The sequence below is a fragment of the Cheilinus undulatus genome, linkage group 23 (genome assembly GCF_018320785.1).
Source record: "Cheilinus undulatus linkage group 23, ASM1832078v1, whole genome shotgun sequence".
NCBI classification, from domain to species: domain Eukaryota; kingdom Metazoa; phylum Chordata; class Actinopteri; order Labriformes; family Labridae; genus Cheilinus; species Cheilinus undulatus.
The window spans coordinates 15,936,434-15,954,999 of NC_054887.1; the positions used below are offsets into that span (position 1 = coordinate 15,936,434).

Here is an 18,566-nt window from a genome sequence, read left to right on the forward strand (position 1 = left end):
TAGAGATAGTTAGCCTTGCTTAAAATAAATGACTTTGTCAAGCTATATCAAAACTTATTGAGTTTTGATATTACATTTAATATCAACGAAGTTCAAAATTTAAAAGACAACTAAGGAAATATGAACAATGTAATTTGTGTAAAGTTGCAATTCAGCCGCTGAGACTCTTGGATTCATCTGATCCTACCAGCTTGGGCAATAATTGCTGTTTTAAATTGTATAATCTAATCACAAATAGATCTAATTTGACTGTAGTCCAGAATTGAGGCAAATGCTAGCAATGGAAGTGATTTAAACACACAACACAATGCCTGCTTTTTTGCCCCCAGAATCACTGGTCAGTGTAGCGAAATAAAGTAATTAGTAGTTAATATAGTTGAGCACAAATAGCCATCAGTAGCTCTGGCTGTAATGTAAGAGTGTCTCTCCTCTACTCGGTTAAAGAAGAGGAATTACAGCCCAGCTGTGTGACGCACAAGCATTCATCTTCTGCAGAGGATCTGACATACATTTTCAAGAGTGGGAGGCTTGTGGTGATAAGAGAGGTAACCAGGGTCTGACGGAAAAGAATAAAAAAGAGCAGTGAATCCATTTTTCACTCTGTATCTCTCGCCTAAAGCGGGGGATTACACAAGCATGAATGCAAATGCTAAATTTTAAGGTGAGCATGTAATTTAGTGAAACATTTACTTCAGCCTACGTACGGTGTGGCAAACTGCAGGCATGACGGGAACAAGGTTACTCATTGGTGTGTATGTGTGAGGGAAGGGAGGGAGAAAGCGAGGCACGGGGCGGGTGACGCTGATTTTAGTATGCAGAAAGTGGTCCAAGTGTGAGGAGGCGAGTGGGAGGAAGAGGAATTCTCAGGACGACACACTACCACGCTCAAAAATAAACACTGAAACTGTATCCGCTGAAACGCTGGAGCATGGAGGCTGCGGCGTCCACTCAAAACAGACAACCAAGGAAGTATGAATTTATACTTCTACTATCTCCACAAGTATAGAGGTCTATTCTTTTTTAAAGTTCTACTAAGGGAAGTCATTTTTATGTTATATTGGTGCTACCTGTTTGATACTTCATGTTCTAAAATGACCATAATCATCCATCATCCAAAAGTTGAAAAACTAATAAACATCTTTTTCATAAGACAGGTGCACAGGAAAGGATAGAGTCCATCAAATATGGTCAACAAACTCCTTTCTTACCTATACTGTATAAATATGTATAATGTTGCCGACATATTTCTGCAATTTAGACAATGTGCAGAGGTTTGCTTGCAATCTTTCATAATAGAAAACAAAAAATGACACAATATCACATTATCATAAATCAGCAGAAAAAAACACAAGACAGCATCCACACAGTTAAACAAGGCCAGAAAATGGGAAAAACTGATGGGAAGCATTGTATTTCTTTACTTGAGACTTAAATGTTTTAATTCAAGCCTTACAGTCCAAAATACCATCGGATAAGATCGATGTTCCTCAAGGCGACAAATGTCTTTTCCACAAGAAGTTTCTGTTGGATTGAAGCATGGGAATCTCTAACCAACAGGCCATTTAAATTACACCGTCAGACAAGCTGACCTCAAAAACACCAGCTGTCTAAGCTAAAATTGATGTCTTCGTAAGCTTCCTTCACAGCACAGCCCTGTCTCCAAATTAGTGACTATCTCTGAGTGTGCCTTAAAAGAGTCGCAACCGACTCTTGAAGTCTCAACAGTTGGCCTGGCTTTATCTCTGTGTCCTTGCTTCTTTGGCGCCTGCTTTCCATATCTCTCTCTCTCTTTTTCACTTGGTCATGCAGTGCCCTGCTGTGGCTCTGCCTTGCTCGTTGCCACTCATTGTTTCTTTCTGACTGTTGCTCTGATGATTATTTGTTATTCAAATGTCATTTACATGCAGGGTGTGACAGCCCTGCTAGAGTTAATCAGCTGCAATCGTGTTTATGTTTTAAGTATTTTCCATGTTAAAAAGGTTATAAGTCCAAATTCATAATTCCTTTTTGTAAATCAGTTGATCTCTTTTTATGATGCAGTGTTACACGGGTGTGGGCTGAAACTATGATGTTGTAGGACTGTGTACAGTCAAATAGTGTTTAAAACTACACATTAAGAAAGATGCAGGAGTGCATGTACAAAATGACTCACAGAAGCCAAAAACTACTGTGACAGCATGCATACTGTTAAGGAGTCTCAGTTAAGTTCCTCTCTTTGTTCGTAGAAGGGGTGCAACCGTACACAGAAATTCCAGTTTGGTATGTTTTCGGTACGGTAATTGAAGCAAAAGCAACACAAAAATAAATAAGAATACTGCAACCTTCTATCAAAAAGAGTCTTCAGTATATAAAGATTATAAAATAAATTATGCAAATACTAGTTTATTCATTTATTCACTAGTTTGTTTTTCAAATTTCCCAGCTGACCTTGAACACATCATATTATAACTGTTAGTTAGCTTGATAAGAAGGTTAATCAACATCTATCCTGCTGATTTCAACATGGATGTCAGCACTGGATTACTTTTTTAAACGTAAGTCTGTACTGTACTGAGAGGCCCGTCTAAATCTGTACGGTATGAATATGCGTGCCTTCACCCCCCAGTTAGCTACCGAATTAAACCTAACAATTATGTTACTAAATGCTCCCGATAAACTGGTCTTTTCATGCTTTTACTTAGTAATTTGTATTGTCTTAAGCTGAGAACTTCACCTCATGTTTCAATTGAAAGCATCTTTTATTTTGAAAGATACTTTAGTTGGCATTATTGCGCTCCAGCCCTGCTTTGAAAACATAACTACAGTTCACCTACAGGGACAAAATACTTCGCAATTAATGTGCTAAAAAAATAATTAATGTGTGCCCTTGGACCGTAATCCTATCACAGTAATGTTGTAACACTAACAGCCCTACTTTTGATCCATATTCCTATTTGTTGATCAAGCTCCAGTTGTGTGATCAAGATTACTGGGTGTGTTGAAAGTCTGGCACTGTCATTTGACATTTACAGGACACCATATCTAAAAAATCTTGATCCTTATCATGTTTTTACCCATCATTTCAAGGTTGGTAAAGGTCAAATCACTGAGTGTCCATTCATAGAGCACATTTAGCGATGAAGAAATGATTGGTCTGTGGTCAGATAGTGATGTTATCATAATTTCATGCAAGGCTAATGTCACCCCCCGTTCTGGCCTCCTGTTTGAACACTGAACCCCTAAGCGGCTGTGTGGTCATTAGAGAAGGGAGGGATGGATTGGAGATTTGATACGCCTGGCTCAGGGGACAAACATCCCAAGCTTGTATGGAATCCACAACGATTGACATCTCGTTGTATTTTAGCTCTCTTTGGGGAATACTACAGATATCTGATCCAAGCTTACATAATGCTCCTCCAAGCACGAGTTCTGGCTCTCTCAGGTTGTCATCTGTCACCTGTTGGAGATGGCTCGGACCGATGAAGTGATTTAACTCAGCGCTACATAGCTCATTAGCAGATTGATGAGGATGTACTGGTACCAGGAGAGTACCGTCGCAAAGCCTCCGACCATGCACCACTATAAACCTGCAATGCTGCACTTGTGTGACAAAGCTCCTCCTTGCGCAACAAAATACCCACAGCAGGGCGGGATCCCTTTCTCTCAATGGCCTGATCCTCAATCCCAAACCGAGTGTACGCACACACATCACGCTAATCCTCAGCAACTGACCTGGTTCACGTTGGAAGCATGTAAAGGTTTGCTCCTGTCACCCCGAGCGCTTGGGAACTGACGTCGTAACGGAGTGACATTAAATCTCAGGGTCAAAGTTTACCGCTGGGCCTCTAATCTTGCTTTCGAAGGGCTTTGGGAAAACAAGCGCTGCTCATTTCTCCTCTGGTGAATGGGCTGCTTTAACCAGAGCTGCGTAATAGCAGCCAACTAGGGCTCTGAGAGAGAAAGCAGCCAGGTCATTCCCTGGCACACAGGTATGTGAGCAGGGAGAACTGACAGGATGCCTTTCTAACCTGATCAGAGCCGAGTCAAGCCGGCCAAGAGTGCTGTGGAGGATTTCCAATTTGTTCCCTAAATTTGAACCACAAAATGACAGCGAGTATTCAAGTTACTGCCAAGACAGTTATCCCAAATGCAATCTAGAGCTCCATGACATACCAGTCAATAAAAAAAACTCCCAAAAACTTCAGCTACTTTGCCACCTTGCTCTTCTATCAGCTGCAATTCATCAACTCAAAAGAGATGGACTCCAATAACCCAATTTCCAACTCTTTAACCTAATTGTGATTCATCCAGTGGAGTGTCTGCAAGTGATTATGGGTCAGAGCCAAGAAAACAAGAGCAAAACCCTTTGAACTGAACTACAAGTCTTACTTTGGGAAGATTCAGGCCTTTGATGTTGACGGTGAGAATTACAGGGATTCTCCCTTGTGGCCGTTCAACCCTTTGCTCTTTTTGTTTTTCCACATCTCCGGGGTTGTAGACTCGAGTGAAAGCACAAATTTTAGTTGGAACTGATAGATATTGGCATCAAATCAAAAGATGAGTGAAGTTTGAAGGATTGCATGATGTTTTAGCGCTAAACGCTTTGATTGATTAAAAAAATTGGGACAATCAGGGATGTTTGTCCAACTTTTGAGTGTAGACGTAACCTACTACTAAAGGAAATAAGAACCAGGCTTCCCAAAAACATCCTCAAAGTCCTGAAGAAGTGCCATTAACATCACGGTTCTTTCAGAATAAGTCATTTTGACCCATATCAGTAAACGTAACTAGCTGTGACCCTTGTACTCTGCATCTAACTGCTGTTCCACAAGTGTTTCCCTCAAAGGAGCGATGCAAAAGAGGGACTGCGAGTATTCTAAGCACACATCAAGCTAAGCTGGGACCTTGGAAATGGGATTTGTGGGGCTCACCACTGATCACTGCGCCCATTGAAGTCAGTCCCACATTCTACAAATGCAAGTCTCAGCGGGTGCCAACACCATGAGCTATCCCAAGATCTGAAGGACTGTGAAAGGCATCGCATGAGTGTTTGTGGAGGCGGTATTTTCACTCACTCCAACCGGGTCGCTTGGCTGAAGACACTCCCCACAGGCTCGGTGGTCAGAGTTGGTCAAAAAGCAAAGGGACGCAGAGTCATAAATATCCGTGCCCTATTTTCAAGACTTTCCTTTTGTAAAGTCGGGGTCCTCAGAAAGCCAGTAGGCTAAACCTGTACCTCCTCTTTCTTTTGGACTCTACAAAGGATTCACCAGAGCATCAGCGTGAATTCCCACCCACATCGAAACTAAAAGAAGTGACTTACGCCTACATGAAATACACTGGTTGTGTTCTCCAAATTTGGACAAAGATGCCGAATTTTCTTGGCTGAAGAATACAGAGTATCAGGAGAAGGAAAGCCTTGTAGTGGCATGATGATGTATTTAATAAGTAGGACACTGCTGATCAAGCAGCATTTAAAGGAACATTGTGTTCTTGATTAGAAGAAACCCAATAAAAAAAGGAGAAGCTGCATAAAGATAGTTTCATACAAGATGATATTACATAATACAACTTAAGGCCAGGATGTCGTTGCAGAGTTTATTGCACACACTTCTGGAAATACATTTTTAGCATTGATGATGAACTCTGGTGTTTCCTTGCACAGATCAGATCCATCACATTCACGGTAGCGATGAGCTATGGTTACAGCTCAGGCAGGTAGTTTAATTGGACTACTGTCCTTATTTCAGTATGCATGCAACATGGGTTAATCCACTAATTGATGGGAGCACGTCTGACCCTCTAGAGACTGTGTTCTGAGTTCTAGAGACTGTCTTGCTTTGACCTTGCAAACAAGGCAGCAGGTAACTACCTGGTTGTATGTGAAAATATGGACAAACTCTAGCATTCTGTACATACTGTACTTACTTGCAGTGTCAATACTGCACGCAATGTGAAGAAGCATCAGCAACAAAATTAGCTTGATTATACTGATGCATTGTAGTATTCTGCCAGCTTACGAGCAATGCAGGACAGGGTTTCCCCCCTGTCGCTCTGTCCCTTTTTCCTCATGGTCACATGTATTAACATGGACCAGGAACAAGGAAAAAGGGAGATGACAAGGTACCAGGAGTGTGGGAAAGCACAATTTCCTTTCATTTTCTATTATTTTTGTGCTTTAATGATATCAACATCAGTAATACACATACTGTGTGCTGACTTACATTAACCCTGAGGCAAAACTATGGGGCTCACTTTGTCAAAGACTCACCAATGCAAAGCGCAACACTTCAGGTTCTCCTCATTCAAAATAAAAGCACTAGATGTAATATTATCTGCAAGGAGAGCCTGAAATTCAAAGGGCAAAGAATTAAATATGTAACAGATGCAGCGTGGACAGAGGGCGTCCGATGTTCTTTGATGCCACATGATATCAGGTAATCTTTTACAGTTAGGATGCAGTACCACATACAGTTAGTAGGGATGCATTTTATTACCAATATGATATCAGTATCAGCAGCTTTTATTTTAAAAAGTAAATTATCAGTATGGGCAGATGTGAAAATTTCAGCCAATATTTCTAACTGATATTTTGGAAATAAAACTCTGTCTATATCAACTGTGAATATTGCTGTACAAACAAATAAATTAGTGGAGTTTTAGGCTGGACTAACAGACCTACATCAGCCTCAGTCTGGTCTTGGTCTCAGACTGGCCGGACTCAGGATTTTCCACCACAACTGGAAGAGACCACCACTAATGTGCTACTCTCCAATGTCATCAATTTGATTTCAGGTACTTCAAACATTTCTGGACTTTTCAGTGGCATTTTAATACAATCAAAGATTTATTTGTGACTAGAAGTTAGTTAAAGAAATGCACTAAGATTTCTGCATTGTGGTGCTTTGAAAACTGAGTTGCAGACACCTTGTTTTTGCTGTCAAATTTATTTAAAAGCAAACTAAAATTAAAGAGAGAGTGCTATTGTACAGTCCAAACTTGCAATGATAATATATATATATATATTGCCCCTGTTGCAATCTCAACTCTGTGTCTCCCAAAAGTCCTGGTCTTGTCTTGGTCTTGGTGCACTCTGGTCTCAGGTATGTCTCGGTCTCAGATAATGTGGTCTCGTCTAAAATTATTAGGTTAATTATCTGCATATCAGTTATCAGCAAAAATCCAACATCATGCATCCCTAGTAGTCATTTTAACTCCACCGAAAATTTAAGTTTTACAGACATTCACTTGAGCAGGCAAGGTTTTGCTAATCTTAGCCCAGCTAACCAATTACCTTGTCACAAGTTTAATGTAGAGATGCACCAATTATGGAAATTAGAGCCACCGATTTGTGAAATATCAATAAAGCCAGCTGCCTTTAACAATGGTTGCTTTCATTACATCTTTTGATGGATGACTCCTATTATGCCAACATTTTATCTCATGTCAGACCATGAAAACAGAGCAGAGGTTGTTCAACAGGAGACTTAATTCGCCCTGTAAAAAATCTCTTCAGTTCGGTGTTCAACATGCCAGCATTAAACTGTTTTAAACACACTAGATAAACACTGGCTAGTGATATCTGATCATGCCACATTGTTTTCCAATGGCTGTCAACAGGGCCGATACCATGGTTAAATGAATGCATCCCTAGTTTTTTGTATTGGAAATACTGACATCGTTTGAGGCACAGGGCAATAATATAGCAATGACTTTTAGGCAACTGTATGAGCAGGAAGGAAGGAAAACTTTGTCCAGCAGTAATTCTAATCCCATGAAACTCCTCGCCAAACTACACACTTGGACTGCAAACACAGGTGACTCCAAATTAGAAACAAAACAGACTTTAAAGTCACCACCAGCACCTGTTTCCCGTATTACTTGTAAAGTCTTCTGCCTACAGAGAAAATGCCTACAACACCGATGATAGCAACAGTACAGTCCACATTGATGTATCAAAGAAAAAAGAAGCAATGTAGAAGGACTCTGCCAAGTAACTATTCACTCATTTCCATTAACAGGTCATTTTACAAACATTTTATCAGAAGGTGTTCAGTACAAGTTTGTTACTGGCCTCTTCTGTTGGCCAGTAGTAAATGCAACATTATTAAAATCGTGCAGAAGGGGCATTCCTGCAGGAACTAGGACTTCCCTTGCAACGTGTTAGCTGACACAAGGTATTAAAGCGAACACATGGCTGCAGTGTGTGCTTTTGTGGCTCTGTGCATGTGTGTGTTCACTTTGCACTGAGAGATTATTCTGCGTTTATGTGTCAGGGTTTTAGAGAGCTTCATGATGGATTCACATTTTTGGGTCAAATGAAAATGAAGCAGAACGCAGGCAGTACCTTTACAGTTTGTATACATAGCTTTTAGTTTTAAGCAGCCACATTCCCTGTTCTTAATCCATTTAATATACCCCCCTCTTGTCTGAGATGAAACGTTTCACCCTACAAAACTCTCAAATGTCGATCAAAAGAACATAAAGCAGATCAGATAATCCCGGAGTCTTTACCGGTGTTATCTAAAAACAGAGAGCCCGGTTGGAGTGGAAATTCCAGCATGAGCCAGATGCTGAGTTAATGTTATTCTGGAAAGCAAGAGAAAGCATGAGCAGGCAGTAAAACGGCTTTGTAAACCTGCCCTCAATGTTTGTGAAGCTCAGGCCGGGCATATCTGAGGTTACAAGGCTGCAGAGGAACCAGAATGTGCAGATAAATAAAGATAGTTCCAAGTAGGCGAACTTTTGATCCGGTTATCATGGTGTCGATTTACATCACTCCTACTTCATCTCTAAGCAACAACAACACACCTGTGGCTTGAAAATAAACACAGAAATTAATACTACTGTCATCGTTGATGGATTTCAGTCAGCTTGGGGATAAATAACAGGAAATGATAAATAAGTTTTCAGCAATATTGAAGATGCATTACTGGCAATGTGAGATGGGGCTGAAATGATTTTGAATTTCAAAATAAAAGAATGGAGGTCTGCAATGTTGTGCAATGGTATCTTTTTTAACATTTAACGATAAAGTTGATGTTCTAGTGTAAAGAGCGGGAAGTATTTGATGAAAAATGTCCTGGCTGATCTTTAATGCAACTTGTTGTGTCTTCCATGAACTTAAAAGGGAGTTTATTTTAAAGGAGCCTGCGTGGATGAGCGGAATCAAGCCTGTATTTACAGCGTGTAGGTGCCAAAAAAAGCGATAAAGCTTAAAAAGGGTCGACACAATCCGTTACTTACCTATGTCGGAGTTACAGAAGGCATCTTGCGGGTGTGTCAGAGCGCACGAGCAGCCCTCCGTGAGCTGAACGTGCAGGCTGCCAAAGACAAACAGCAGGCTGATGAGGTGCTGGTACACTGACTGCATCTCTCCAAACTTTTTTCCCGCTTCTCTCTGACGCTGGAATAAACTGTATGAAGTCCGAGTGATAAAACTGCTGTAGCTGTAGTAGAGAGCTCTGTGTATGTGTCTGTAATGTCCACTTCTCTGCTCTGGTCGTTCTCGCGCTGGTGCTTCTCGACTCGCTCGAGCGCTCTCCTTGCTCCCGGAGCGGCTCACAGCCGTTCATATAGCACGCGCGAGAGACGTCAACGCCCATCGCCACCTCTGCAGCTTGCGGGCGGGGCGGCCAATCAGCGGTTGGTGATGCCATTAGGAATTACAGACATGATGGCATACCGGAACTTAATCCAGGCTACATTTATGTGTTTTAAAGATATACACAGAGAGAGAGAGAGAGAGAGAGAGAGAGATCATAAGATCATTAGAGGAAAGTGTGGCTGAAAACTAGTTAAACTTGTTTCAAAGTTGTTGAATGAAAATAAAAAACACAAAAATGTATGCCCACTGGTGGATTAATTAAATCTTTTCAAGCTACAATGTAGTTAAAACTAAACAATATATGTGACACAGTCATTAAAAGACAAAATTAGGAACATAGTATAACCTATTTGGATTTTAAAAAAGGAAATATTGCAGATAAACTGATAATAAAAGACTTAGCGATAGATAGATAGATAGATAGATAGATAGATAGATGCCATTGAGCTTGACCTTAGCTGCCTAACAAGTTGATATGTGTTGAGCTTGACTGGTCACTGCCATTAAAATCATAACTGCATCAATTCAACATGTCATGGAGGCGATCAGCCTGTGGCACTGTTAGGGTGTTGTGGCCTGGGTTGCTTTGATAGCAACCTTCAGCTCATCTGTTAGTTTGTCTCTTATCTTCCTCATGACAACAGAGATCAGGTGTGTGCTGCTGACCTCTTGGCCAGGTCACCCATGTGAAAGAGATCTTGATCTTAATGGGTGTTTTACCTGATTGGATAAAGGTCAAACAAGTTTAATAAAATAAGGTGAGGTGGCTGGCTAGTAAAGCTTAGTAATATGATGGTCAGCAATCCAGTTACCAGCCAGTGGTACCAACACCAGCAGATGAAATAGCACCAACAGCTTTCAGTGAATTTGGAAACTTCATTCTGGACTTCAAGCACCTTGGATTCTGTACCTCTGATCTTCCTCCAGACATGGAGAGCTCAATTTCCAGATGCAAAGTAGAACTTACTTCACCTGAAAGTTGTTTTTCATCTAAGGAGTGCAAATGAAAATGGTCTTAAAAACACAATAATGCAAGATTGCATGCTTCAATTTTGTATAAATCATTATCTCTTTGCCTACTTCTCACTCAGTCTCAGAGAGTCTCACTTAGTCATCCTGCCCACCCTCCTGACGCCCCCTTCATTAGTAATACTAACACTGAATTGAACACAGGTTGCAGCCAGATTCCTTCAGTCTGCAGCAGCTATCTGAGGTGACTCTTTCATGAGCAGCTTAAACAATAGAAGCCCTCATTTTACTTTGGCTGCTTCCACAGCCTTGCAGACTGAACTCAAAGCCTAATTTACTCCCTTTTATTTCAAAATGAACTCGCTCAGACACCTCCGGTCAAATTAGACGATTATACACACTTCTGTCCCTCCCTGCTGAGTTTGTGGTTCAGACTGGAACAGCGTTATCGCTGTGGATGGAGGCTTATCTGCAGAGACTGAGCGAGCTATGTTCAGAGTTGACGCTTCTCAGAGTTATATAAGCAAGCCAGTAATAATCAGGTCTGGGAACTCTGACCCTTCATGGGCCTTCATTAATAGTTATCTCAGTCTAAAGAGCCCCCAAGGCCAGTAATGGACTTTACTTTGTACTATGGCTCTGATTAGCTTGTGTTTAAAGTTTTAAAAGTTTTAAGCCAAATATTGAAGACACCATGAGACAGTTTCTACTAGTTTTATTGAGTGATTTTGATTTAAACCAAACAGCATCTGAATGTATAGGCTGTGACTGACACTGCATACTTCATCTAGCTTTAAAATCTCCCAAACTAATGCAATGCTCAACTTTGACCCAGATGACAGCAAAAATGTTAAAAGCCCTGTGAATCTGAGGGCTCTCATACATGATGAATTCACAAGAATGAAGGTTACAGCTACTAAGTTTTTGGAGTCTGTAGAAAACATAGAAAATAAGACAATTCAGGCAATCTGGCCTTATAAAGAAATATATATTAATGTTCCACCCTTCTGTTGTGTACTGTATAGGAAGGCCAAACAACTTTCTCATACAAAACACAATGACAGGTGCAAAAACCCAGACCAGAGACAAATAACAAGGCAGCATGGTACACTGAGTCCAACATTTTCAAAGATGATGTACCATACAAGTAAAGAATATCACCATCATCAGTTGCTGAAAAAAATGTTGCTTGAATGATTTTCTTCCTCACATTAAAAGAGAAACGGAGTTTGTTTTGGTTGAAGAAACCCAATTTTAACTTCTCCCTCAAGGTATTTATGTGGTTAAACACTTTTAATCAACTCATTGTTTGAAGTATAAAACTCTGAGCATCATCTTGAACTTGTGACTGAAACCTGAAGCGGTCTTGTTGGTATTAAGTACCAGTCTTAAGTCATAGAGGTTTCTCTAGACACAATTTAAATGCCAGTTGTAGATGCATATATTACAGTATCGTCAGCATAAAGGCGCATTTATGCTCTATGCGTACATGCAGTGCTTTAAATGGAAAAATTAAGTGCCGGTACTCTCTTCTCACACAATCCCAGAACTAATTTGGGAAGTATGGGGCAAAAATAATTTCTTAGCAGTAATTTAGCTGAATGGCAATACATGATTCACACTTGAATATTTTTAATCTACAAAGATATAACAAAAACAGTCACCTCTAAGTCAAATCCACATGATCAAATGTCCCGCCGTCACTTTTATTACCAGGAAGCTGATCATTGTAAACATAGAAATGGAAAATTACACAAGAATAAACTACTATTAACAATAAAAGTCCTTAAATAAAGTAAGAAAAATGAAATGCTATTTCCCCATTAGACTGAGCATTTGAAATAGATTATTTTGTGTCCAGCAAGCTTATTACTGTTAGTGATTCATAGTCCTAGTATTCCTGACTTTCTCTTAATGATTCTCGACACCGTCCACTGTCCTGTCCTCTCCAAATAAAGGCAACAAGGCCTAAAATAAATCTTTGAAATATGAAATAACTACATAAAAAATAAAACAAAATGATATGCTGTACAGTAAAAGTAAAAAGACACTTTAATGAAATAGAAATATCAAATGCAATGAATTTAATAGGTGCTGCACCCGCGCTCGCGTGATGCATCACTGTCCATTAGCAGTGAAAGATTTAATCTCCGATTTCCCTCCAACAGTGGCAGGTGAGTTCACCTAGATACAGATAAACACATCATGGTTCACAGCGGGAAGAGCGCCGTGCGCCACAGAATGCATCTATTTAGATGCTGTCATGATAGCATATTATTTATTTATATTTCCTGAAAAATCTCAATCTCTCCTGAACTGTTGGCTGCATTGCTCAATGCTGCCCCATGACTGGTGGCAGTACTGCAAGGTTTAATCAGTGTCCTTAAGCTTCAAGAGAATGGACGAAAAACGGGCGAAATGCATTCATATCGTTATGAAGTTTAAAGGGATACTTCAACATTTTGGCAAATTCGCCCACTGCCATAATTCCTATAGTCTTAGTTATAGGTTTGTTGCCTTTAGTTGGCGATGCAAGCTGTTTTTTAGATCTGGGGGGACCGATATACCAGCTGCACAGCTAACGCTATGTTAGCAGACAGAATTTTTTGCTTTCCCTCATCAAACTCATCAAATACACAATCCAACAACTCCAAAACACTCTCATGGACAAGTCGTGACCTTCACAGACATCAACACAATACTGGACATTTCTACTAGAAACAAGTAAAAAAAATGGGCTGTTTACTTTTATATATTAAGATGCAAAATGTTGTGATAGGGCTAAGTGGTAGGGGCGGGGGATGGGGGGGGGTATTTTCTTTCACTAGAAAAATACACAGGAAATATCTGGAATGGATTTCATTCACCCATTGCCCATGACTCAGACTTACATCAAGAATTCATCACCTTTACTGTATTTGTCCTTTTCACTTTTACCCAGCTGAACTTGTGCTTGTTCAGTTGTGTGTTCAGGTTCACTACATCTACTAATTTTAGGTTTCTTTCCAGCAGAATGAAGTTACAGAACATCAACGACTGTGGAAATATAGCATCACCATGCTGTTTATTTCTCATGACCTTATCTGCAGGTTCAGAGTAGGTTGGATGACTCCAACAACCACAACAGACAGGAGCAGGAGCACAGCAGCTGCCTGACTGTCATTAACGATTGATAATGCCTGGTTGGATATTATCTCAGCCTACAACCTCAAGTCTGAACCAACAGATTAGTTAGACACTGCATTGGCATCCACAACAGGTGGGTTTACGCTTTTCTGCCCAAATAGGGCGATGAAAACAGGTTCAGAGACTAAAAGTAGAGTGAATCACTCAGGCAACATTACATATGACTTCACTCACACATAAAGAGGTGAAACAGCCCCGCATTCCTGACATATATCAAAAGATAACAGCATGAATCCAGCCAAGACAAGGAAACAGACCTAAAAAGGGAGCACTAGAACGTCAAACCTATAATATTTGGAATAAAAGAAGACAAGTTTCACATCTTGGACCAGAACTAGCAAAAGTGACCTGAAAACTAAGCTAATGAATTATGCTAATAGTGAAGACCACACAAACACCGACTAAAGCTTCAAAAGACAAATATACAACTTAATGTATGCCTTTACCATAAGAAGAAAAATATGACTCCATGCCAAGCTTGTTTTTGTTTAAGGTTTACTTTTAGCTAGGGAGCTAGTCAGCTATGTGTTAGCGTGGACCAATCCCAGCCAGCATGTGCATGTAGGCCCATATGGGTTATATGCAGCCTGCTAATATGGGTCCTAAGTGGGTTTGTCTGTGGGTTCCATGGTAGCCTAACCTGTGATCAAAATTAGATCAGTTGGTAGCTTTGCTGTATGCAAACAGACAGTCCCACTGAGTGAAAAAAATGGTTTGAGTTTGGTAAATGAATATACAAAGATGCACCATATGCACAAAAGCATTCAGCCACCTGACCATTCCACTAACAGGGACTGTTATTCCTCTATAATTATAACAAGAACAATTGAATTAATTAATCACAGATCTTTTCATTTCTATCAAACTAATTTCCTTCAATCATTGCTGCTACTACTAATTTTTCACATATTGTTACCATCATCAGTAAAAACATTACAATTTCCTACAAAGTGGGACATAAGTTTATGGTCATAACTGCCATAAATTTGTCTTTCATTGTGTGTTTTGTTGTTTCTCTAGTGTCTTTCTTCTTTATTTTCTCCACCCCTACCCCTCATTCTAGCCCTTTCCAACCCCAGCGCAGCTTTGGAACAGAGCTGCACAACCGGGGTCAACTCCATTTTAGTATTTTTTGTGGGAATTTGTGCTCAGTCATTCTGTAGACAATTGTGAGGTCAGGCACTGATCTTGAACTGATCTTATTTGTGCACTGGGGCACAGTCATGTTGGAATAGAAATGGGCCTTCCCTAAACTGTTGCCACAAAGTCGGAGGCATAGCGTTGTCCAGAATGTCTTGGTATGCAGAAGCATTAATTGGCCTTCACTGGAGATGGGAGGCCTAGCCCAAACCCTGAAACAGCCTCGTACCATTATATCTCCTCCACTAGACTTCACAATTGGCACAATGCAGTCAGGCAGGTATTGTTTCCCTGGCATCCACTAAACCCAGACTCACCCGTCTGACTGCCAAACAGAGATGTGTGACTCATCACACATCATGCACCCATTTCACCCATTAAGTATCACAAGTGTTTGTAAATGTAGACTGCATTTGTGGAAACAGGTCTGATTAAAACACATAAATTCGATAATTAACAGGTGTGGCAAAATACTTTTGTCCATATAGTGTATGTTTTATGTTGTTGTGAATGGAGCAAATGCTATTCTATTGTTGATTATGTCATTGGACTATAGAATTTGTCACTCCAGACATTCATAATCCAGATTGTTGTTTGATAATCGGTCGCGGCAACGCAATCAGGTCAGGGTTTTATAGTCTTGTTTTGCCTTAAGAGCTCACATCTGATTCAGTTCCTTGGCGTTAAAGAAAATTGGCCTCTGTTTCGAGCTACCATTTTTCTCTGACTCACTACTAGCAGCAAGGGAAGCATACATCATGTCACAGACCAATTTTGTACATCTTAAGGAGCAGAAATTAGGCCATATTCCTACAGTGTTATATATCATTCTGACTCATGTGTTTTTTATTCTGTATTAGCTGATTTTTTCACTTACTAATGGTTGATGGTGCTTTTGGAGCACTCTGTATGATGAAGAGCTGTAAGTGAGCTTGAACTTGCACCTCCTTTCTGTGTAACTCGCCCTAATCTGGAGAGAAAGCAACAAGGTCAAACTATGTATCACATTTTAGCCAAAGGGTCCTCTTAAACACAATGTAAAATTAAGAGCAGGCTGGTGAAAAGTGACATTAGATAAAGCTAACCAAAGTGCAATTTGTAAAAGTAAATGAAGTTTGATTTCCCTTAAAGTGCAAACAGTTGAGCAGGAAGAGCTGCTCACCATATGTGTGTGGGATCTATGTGTCCTCCTGGCTTCAAGCTGTCCACACAGAATAGTTTAGACTGCAGTGAGATAGCTGAATACCTCGTCTGTATCTCAGCCCAACTACAAGGTCACTTTGTTTTAATATTCCAGTTAAAAACTGATAAAAGTGTGGGCCACTTAAACTGCAGAACTGCATGCTCCACTTTAACTTTTCAGTCAGAAATGGGACAAGATAAAACAGAAGGGTGTCCAGAATATTCTGGTTAAGTGTGTCTCTCACAGCTTGAAATCATAACTTGATCCTCACAACTAGACAGAATCAAGGAAAAACTTAGGACCCTTTGGAAAAGATGTCACCAAAGTAGGCCAGCATATACTGTAAAAATAACGCAGAGAAAAGTGAATTTCATCTGAAAAAGTCCAATTATAGTAAAAGGCCTGTTTTGAGGCAGACCGGCCGCCGGGGGAGCAAATAACAGCATTGTGTTCCGGAGGTCTTTAAAGCCTGCGTGGCTCTCGGTTGACAAAAGGGAACAGAGCCGTGACTCAGAGGAAATACCTTTCATCCGACTGACAGGCCGCTAAAGAGTCACAGGAAGAGGCGAAACTTGAAAAGATAGCACCGCCGGGAGGGACGGTCGCCGAGGGAGAGCGCCCAGCCCTGACTCACTCGGCCCTGTTGCACAGCCCACATGCCGTTCGAGTTAACTGGGACAGACAGGTCGAGCCCAGTTCTGCAGCTCTCTGCTGTGAGGACAACCGGTAGTGGAAGTTAAGCTGAAGGAGGAAAAAGTAATTGGATGTTTCCTAGTTGCAAAGAGTTGACCTTAGTTCTTAGGTCAAGAAGAGAATTTAGGGCTAGGTCTTCATGCAGCTTCTTGGGTGGCTCAGTTGATGGAGAAGAAATATTGGTCCATTTACATTTTGCTAACCCTAACCCTTGTTATCTTTTAAATAATTCTGCTAAATAATTCTCTGTGTTCACAACCTGGCAGCTAACTCTCATTCTGCTCTTCAGATTTGTACAGACAGTGGTTATGTGGGGGTTATGGAAATTATTTAAGCTGCCTAATGCCATTGTAAGTATGGCTTTAATGAATTCTTGCATTTGTGTTCCCCGCTTACCCACTATACAAATGGACCCAAGAAGTGCAAGCCCATATACTTCAGACATATTCAGAATGACAGGAAGTAGTACAACCAAGTAGAACCAGATTAGAGCAGAATGAGCATAACTGCTATCAGAGGTCTTCTGAGCAACGTAGCATTAGATATCCCCTTGCTTTTCTTGCTACTTCTATCACACAATGAAGCCTGAATTGTTGAAAATCAGTCCAATGATATCAGAAAGCTGTCACTAGAGTGAGATATCAGTTGCCCTCTCCACCCTCCATGGGAAGTGATATTAAGTTCCGGTGGCACTTTTTGTCACCATTAAGTTTCAGCACTCCACTGAGCAATTCAACAGATGTTCTCCACTCTCCAACTCCAGCACATCCATCATCTGATGTGGAGTTAAGACATCACAGAAGGAAACACAAACACAGCCCTGACCCGTGATCTTGCTCACAATGGGACTCCCCCAGCAATAAAATATGATGAACGGTCAGTAACTTCCTACTCAAGTGGGCCAAATGCAACCGCAGCGCTCGCTGCTCAGACGCAGGGTCCCCCGCTGCATTCTACTGTACATATTTGGTAAGCATGTGGTCAGGAAACCCCACAAAATGACTATGTTGTATTACGGCATGAGACCAGGCCTAACCATAAACACCAGCATATGACAGCATGGAAATAGCTTTTAGAATTCCTGACGGATGAGGGAACGCTGAAAATGGATTTGATGCTGAGCAGAGTAAAATTTAATAAAGATATTAACTTTACTTTTATAAAGTTCAAATTTTACATTCCTAAACCAAGTAATCTAAGCAATAACCCATATTTTAAAATTCAGCTTGGAAAAAGATTCAGACTTTCAGTTTTCTTGAAGCAGGCTACAATCAAATTTTACATTAAATACAAGGGAGCTTCATGAACCCACAGAACAGTTTTCAACAAGTTAAAAGAAGCTGCCTTAAACTATTTAAGGCATTAATTATTAAATGCCTCAGAGGAAATAGCTGTGGAAATTCTGTTTGTAGATATTTTCAACATCAAGCTCTTGCTTGATAAAGTTGCCTACACCAGCTATAATTTCAAAAGCTCTTAAAAAACAGTTGAAGCCTAACAGAAATTTGGTGTTTTCACAGTTTATTTGTGACAGCGCTGTAACAAAGCTCCTCTGTCTTTGCACCGTAAAATTTTCGTATTGATTCCACACCAGCGTTAAATTAGGTGTCTCTGTCTTAATTTCCTGACGCGTTTCGTTGTTGCGGGAAAGCATGACACGTCAGTAGCTCCACATTCACACATAGTCAGACATGCTAGCTTCACTGATCCTTTTCTTGCCTCTGTAATGCTTCTCTAACAATGTCTGAAGTTGGCACAGGGTGGTAATCCCTTTGTCCGGCCTGTGTCATTCACAGAGAAGCCAAGAAT

At 40.5% G+C, this 18,566-nt stretch overlaps 2 protein-coding genes across 2 annotated transcripts in view; one reads left to right on the forward strand and one right to left on the reverse strand.

The window, feature by feature from the left end:
• Positions 1 to 9,529, reverse strand: part of LOC121505832 (metalloproteinase inhibitor 3-like) — a 29,501-nt gene extending 19,972 nt beyond the window's left edge. The window contains exon 1 of the mRNA XM_041781386.1: positions 9,226 to 9,529. Coding sequence (XP_041637320.1) covers positions 9,226 to 9,352 — 127 coding nt within the window. The 5' untranslated portion in view covers positions 9,353 to 9,529. The remainder of the gene's footprint in view (positions 1 to 9,225) is intronic.
• LOC121505830 (synapsin-3-like) overlaps positions 1 to 18,566 on the forward strand; it is a 158,227-nt gene that overhangs the window by 90,308 nt on the left and 49,353 nt on the right. The window lies entirely within an intron of this gene.